Genomic DNA, 5,719 nt, shown 5'->3' on the forward strand with positions numbered 1-5,719 from the left:
CTTTCCCTTTTTTCCCACCCTGGCTGTGTGGGGTGACCTGGGCCTCAGGCCAGGCAGGGACAAGGAACAGGGCTGTCACTGTGCTCTCTCTGCAGGCAGCGATCATGGAGCCCCTGGACCACAAAAACCTGGACAGGGACGTGCCCTACTTCTCTGAGGTGGTGAGGTGGGTCAGGGGGGCTCCTGGAGGGGCTGATCCTCCCTGGGCAGCAGCAGCAGCAGCAGCAGCCTGTCCCTGTGTGCTGACCACACCTGTGTCCAGCCCTGCTGCCCCTGCTCACATCAGCCTGGACAGGCAGGACCTGCCCATCCCATCCCATCAATCCCATCCCATCCCATCCCATCCCATCCCACCCCATCCCACCCCATGTGCTGGCAGTGCCACCATCCCCACTCAGGTAGCTCAGGTGTCACCAGCTGCCCCTCAGCATCCCCCCAGCCCAGCCTGGCTGCAGATTTTGGTGTCAGTTCTGCCATTTCAGCCCTGCCCCTGCTGCTGTTCCCCCTCAGCACCACGGAGAACGTGGCTGTGTTCATCTGGGACAGCCTCCAGAAGCTCCTGCCCCAGGGCATCCTTTACAAGGTGGAAGTGCACGAGACAGAGCAGAACGTGGTGGTTTACAAGGGAGAGGAAACAATTGTCAAGTGAAATCAGCCTGAGAAATCTCCGTAATCAACTGTCAAGTGAATCAGGAGAAATCTCCGTAATCAGCTCCGTGGATCCCTGCTCAGCATTTCCTGCAGCCAGCCCTGGTTCTGTGCTCCAGCAGGACCAGGGCAGATGTTTCACAAGGACCCTCCCAGCAGTTTGCCCATCTGGCTTCTCAGAATGGGTTGGTTTCTCTGCTTTTCCTCAAGACCTTCCTGCTTTGCCAGCTGATGTGAAATTTAGAGTTGTGCCGTGGTAAATAAAGCAGCTCTGGGGAGAGGAGGTGGCCTGGCTAAAATTCCAAAAGTCTTTGATTTCTCTCTGATTAAATATTGAATTAATTTATTTGATAATGTGAGCTTTGGTGTTGCTTTGCTTCTTGATCAAACAGAGAAGCATTTCTGAGGATGAGAACTATGTTATCTTTTTTTTTTTTTTGCTTCTTATCAGTTTATTTCCTGTGCTGCAGGCGCGTTTCTTCCCGTGGCCAGCAGATCTTTCTCTGTGTGTGGAACTGCTGTAGTGGGCAATAAAAAAAGCATTTCTGACCCAAACTGGAGAGCCAAAGGGAGCAGGGTGAGAATGGAAAACCGAGGAAACTGCAGTGGGAATGTCACAGCCTCAGTGGTGGCAGAGCCCTTGGGAGGGAGTGCAAGAATAAACCCTTAAATTCACCCTTAAATCAGCCCCAAAATTCAGTGGAGGCTGTTGCAGCAGGATGAAGCTGTGAGAGGCGTTTAAATGGACACTACCCCAATTATCCTGGATATTCTGGAGCTGGGGGCACCCTGGGAAAGCTGAGGAAGGGCAGTGAGGGGATGGGTATTGCACAATTCCTGTGGTTGAAGGCCAGAGGCAGCAGTGGCAGTGCTCTGTGTGATTCCCTTTGTCACATCAGCAATGTCCTGAGGAGTAATTAGGAATGGCCATCAAGAATAACTTAATGGATATAATTTAAAAAACAACCTGATAAGCAAGGCAGTAATTCCCTTGCTTTCAAAGGGAACGGGGTATTTGAATAATGGGAGCAAACATCCCCTTTGGGGAGGTTTAATGAAGCTTGCCTAATTGTTCACCTTGGCCACACTCGGCTGCAGGCTCAGGAAAAGTGGGGTTGGCGCTGCCAAAAAATACCTGGGATGGTTTAAAACTTTAAATTCACAGGAGTCTGGGCTGCTCTGGAATGTAAAATGGGAACTGCTCTGCCTGGGGGCAGCTCTGTGCTGTCCCCTGCCCTGGTTCAGCACTGCTCAGCCTCCCTGGGAGAGCTTCAGAGGGGGAATTGGGAGAAAAATGGAGGATATTCCATTTGGAGCTTCAAAGAGGGAACTGGGAGAAAAATGGAGGATATTCCCTTTGGAGCTTCAAAAGGGAATTGGGAGAAAAATGAGGGATATTCCCTTTGGAGCTTCCAAAAAGGGAATTGGGAAAAAAATGAGGGATGTTCCCTTTGGCAGGGCAAAACCTCTGCCCTGGGAGCTGCAGCTTTGGGGAATTTTTTCCTATTTAAAGATGGTGCTTTGGGGATATTTTGTGCTCATGGTTAACTGAGCGTTTCAGAGATGTGGCCTGAGTTTGGCTCAGAGCTCATCTGGGACATCCTCAGAGCCCCTTCTCTGCCTCTCTAGGCAAAGTTCTGCCTGGTTCTTTTGTGAAATTTAAGTTTTTAGCGTTTTTTTCTTGTGAATTTAGTTTTGGCCACAGGTTCCTTGCAGTGTGAGCCGGGCAGGGAGCGCTCAGTGAAGTGAACACTCAGCTGGCACCTTTGCCCCTTTTCCCTGCCTTTTTTCCCCTCCCCAAATGTGGAAGCAGCAGTTTTTATTCAGCCTGGGGAGGGTTGCAGCTGCTCTGACCCCTCCTGCTGCTCGGCAATGATGTAAATCCAGAGCTGGTGCTGCTGATTCACTGGGCACCCGTGGCTGCAGTGACTCACGGACACTCAAACACATCATGTGCTCTCTTTATCGGAGCAGGAATCCACTCAGCTGCTGGCAAAAGCCGAGCAAACAAATGTTACATCTGCCCAGCACAGCCCACTGCTTTTATTGGCATGGAGGCAGAAAAAACAGCCCAGACTGCTGAGGATTTCTGCAGCTCCACAGCCCTGACAAAGCCCCTGAGTATTTATTTTTATATATGTCTATTTATTTGTATTTATTGCCGTGAAGGTTGATCTGTGTCAATTATTCCGATCTCTCGGATTTAAATGACTGCAGATCTGGGGAAATGGGAATAAATTGGGTGCCTGGGCAGGGGTTTGGGTGAAAGGGGCTGGGAACAGCAGGGCTGGGGTTGGAATTGGGATTTTGGTGGTGTGAAAATTGGGATTCCAGTGGGTGCTGTCCCCTCGTCCTGCTCAGAGGGGTCTGCAGCCCTGCAGGGAATTCTCTGTGGGATTCCAAATTCCCAGCTGAGGGAGGGAGGGAGGGAATGAACTCCCAGAATTAAACATTAAACATTAAGCTCTGCCTGAGTGATGAAATGCTTTGAGGACAGGTGACAGTGGGGACAGCCCTGAGAGGCCACAGCTGATGCCAGCAGAGGCTGCGGGACCAGGATTTCCAGCTTTGGTGCATGGAAATGTGAATGGCAGGGAAATAATGGCAGGAAATCTCTCTTAAACAGCCCCCCAGTTGTGTTTAGTGGGACTGAAAGACCCAGCCCTGCCTTCCTGCCACACGCTGAAATCAAATCAGGTTTTTCACAGAGCTGGACACAATCAATAATTTATTTGAATGTGCTGCTGTGAGGTGTCTGTGGGGACAGTGCAGGGGTTGCTGTGATTTTCACAAAAACTGCTCCTTTTCTGAGCTGATGCCAGGCCCGGGCCTGGCTGTGCAAGAGCTGATGGAGTTTAACACCTGTGGCACCATCTGCTCCTGCCAACCAAAAGCAAAGGTTGGGGCAGCCCAGGAAATCTGTCCAACAGCAGCTTTCCTTTTTTATTTTAATTTATTTTCATTTTCATTTTTAGTTCGGGGAGGTTTTTCCCATTCTGCCTCACTGGAAGAGGAAAGATCTCCATTTTTTCTCCTGTGTTTGAAGCACAGTGGCCAAGGGAGGAACTGCTGCTCTGAAATGGAACTGATCCTGTGACACCTGGGGACATCAAGAGCCCAAAAGGAGCAGCAGGGAGAGAGGAAACTCCACCAAGTTCTGCCACTCAGGGGCCACTCCTCGGGCAGGTTTTTTACAGCCCATTGTAGCCCAAACAATGCAGGAGTTAATAAATAATCCACGTACTGAGGGACGAGGAGCTGCTCCCCTGAGCTCAGCTGCACCTCCCAGTTCCCCACTGGGATTTCCCTCCTTAAGGTGCTTTTATTTTCCTTCCTTAAGGTGCTTTTATTCCCCTTTTTAAGGTGCTTTTATTTTCCTTCCTTAAGGTGCTTTTATTCCCCTTTTTAAGGTGTTTTAATTTTCCTCCTTAAGATGTTTTTATTTCCCTGTTTAGGGTGTTTTTATTTCCCTTTTTAAGGTGTTTTTATTTCCCTCATTAAGGTTTATTTTTGGGATTGTGCCCTTGCTCACTTTGGGGCTGGGCTGGCAGTGCCAGCACAGGGAACTGAGTGAGGCCAACAAGGAGCAAAAAACTGGAGAAGGTCACTGAGAAAAGGAACTCTCTGTGCCCCAGAATTCCCCAAATTTCCTCATTTTCCAGAGCCCCAGACACAGCCCCCACCCTGGGTAAAGCTCATTAGGGTGTTTTCTTGTGCCTGGCGTTAATTGGCACCAATTAATTACCCTGTGCAAGGGGGGGAGGCCAAGTGGAAACAGAGCGTGGAAGTCTGAAAAACGAGGAGAAAAACTGGGGCTGGGGCATTTCGTGGCTTTTCGCCTGAAATTGTTTGTACACTGGTGTGGAAAACTCGATTTCTGCTTGTAAATTTACCCAGAAATTCAGTGAATGTGGCAAAGGATTAAAAAACTCTGCTCCCATAGATTTACCCAGAAATTCAGTGCATGTGGAAAATGATTAAACAGCTCTGTCCCCATAGATTTACCCAGAAATTCAGTGAATGTGGCAAAGGATTAAAAAACTCTGTTCCCATAGATTTACCCAGAAATTCACAAAAATGAATGAAAATTAAGCCTGGTTGTTTTTGTGAAATTTAAGTTTTTAGCAATTTTTTTTTTTGTGAATTTAGTTTTTAGCACTTTAAAAAAAAAAAGTTTTTCCCCCAATATTTTAGGGATTTAGACAGGGTGTAAAAGGAAAGTTCATTTTTGCTGCTCAACAGAGTAAAAATGAATGAAAATGCCACTGATGAGGCTCATGGATGGGACAAAGCAGCTTGTGGGAATCATCTGGGACATGGGAGGTGCCACAGGGACGTTTAAATGCAATTTCATATTTATTATCCAAGGCTGTAATCTTAGCAGATAGATGGATCAACAAAGAGATGGGAGTCGAGCAGCAATTTCCAGCACTAATTAGGATTTTATTGTGTGTTGTGCACTGATAAAGAATGTCCCTATCTCTGCTAATTGCCCTGTCTGCTAAACGGGAGCCAAATTTAATGGCTGGCCACTAAAAAAATCATTTCCCTGAAATTCTTCGAGAACATTCCACGAATGGAGCCCTGCAGGCTCAAACTGCACCCGTGAAAATGTGAAATTGTGCTGGGGAATTCTGCCCTCGCAGCCCAACCCTCCACAGCCCAGCAGGAAACAGGGAAAGAAGTGGAAATCAGGGTGAAACAAGTGGAATTTACACTGAGGGCATGGGAGGGAGAATTACCTTTATTTTTTGGGGCAAACCATGGTTTTTGTACGATTAACAAGCAGAAATTGAATAAAAGCTCAACCTGAAAGCCAAACCAGCCTCAGCAGGTGTTTAACCACAGCTGTCAACTTTTAGGGATAATATTTTGGACAATTCTGATGGAATTTTTAAAAAATTCCGTCTTAGACTTGATATCTGAGTGCCTGAGAAATATAAATGAGCAGGGACAATTTTTTTCTGAATTTCTGAGAAATAGAAATATAACAATTTTTTTTTCTGAATTCCTGAGAAATATAAATGGCCGGGCATAATTTCTTTCTGAATTCCTTAGAAATAGAAATATA

The 5,719-nt window shown here is 47.3% G+C and overlaps 1 protein-coding gene across 1 annotated transcript in view; it reads left to right on the forward strand.

The window, feature by feature from the left end:
- PTS (6-pyruvoyltetrahydropterin synthase) overlaps nucleotides 1-1,002 on the forward strand; it is a 2,717-nt gene extending 1,715 nt beyond the window's left edge. The window contains exons 5-6 of the mRNA XM_031062384.1: nucleotides 96-166; nucleotides 511-1,002. Of these exons, the coding sequence (XP_030918244.1) occupies nucleotides 96-166; nucleotides 511-649 (210 nt within the window). The 3' untranslated portion in view covers nucleotides 650-1,002. The remainder of the gene's footprint in view (nucleotides 1-95; nucleotides 167-510) is intronic.
- The last annotated feature ends 4,717 nt before the right edge of the window (nucleotides 1,003-5,719 follow it).

This window comes from Geospiza fortis, unplaced genomic scaffold (genome assembly GCF_000277835.1).
Source record: "Geospiza fortis unplaced genomic scaffold, GeoFor_1.0 scaffold183, whole genome shotgun sequence".
Classification (NCBI taxonomy): domain Eukaryota; kingdom Metazoa; phylum Chordata; class Aves; order Passeriformes; family Thraupidae; genus Geospiza; species Geospiza fortis.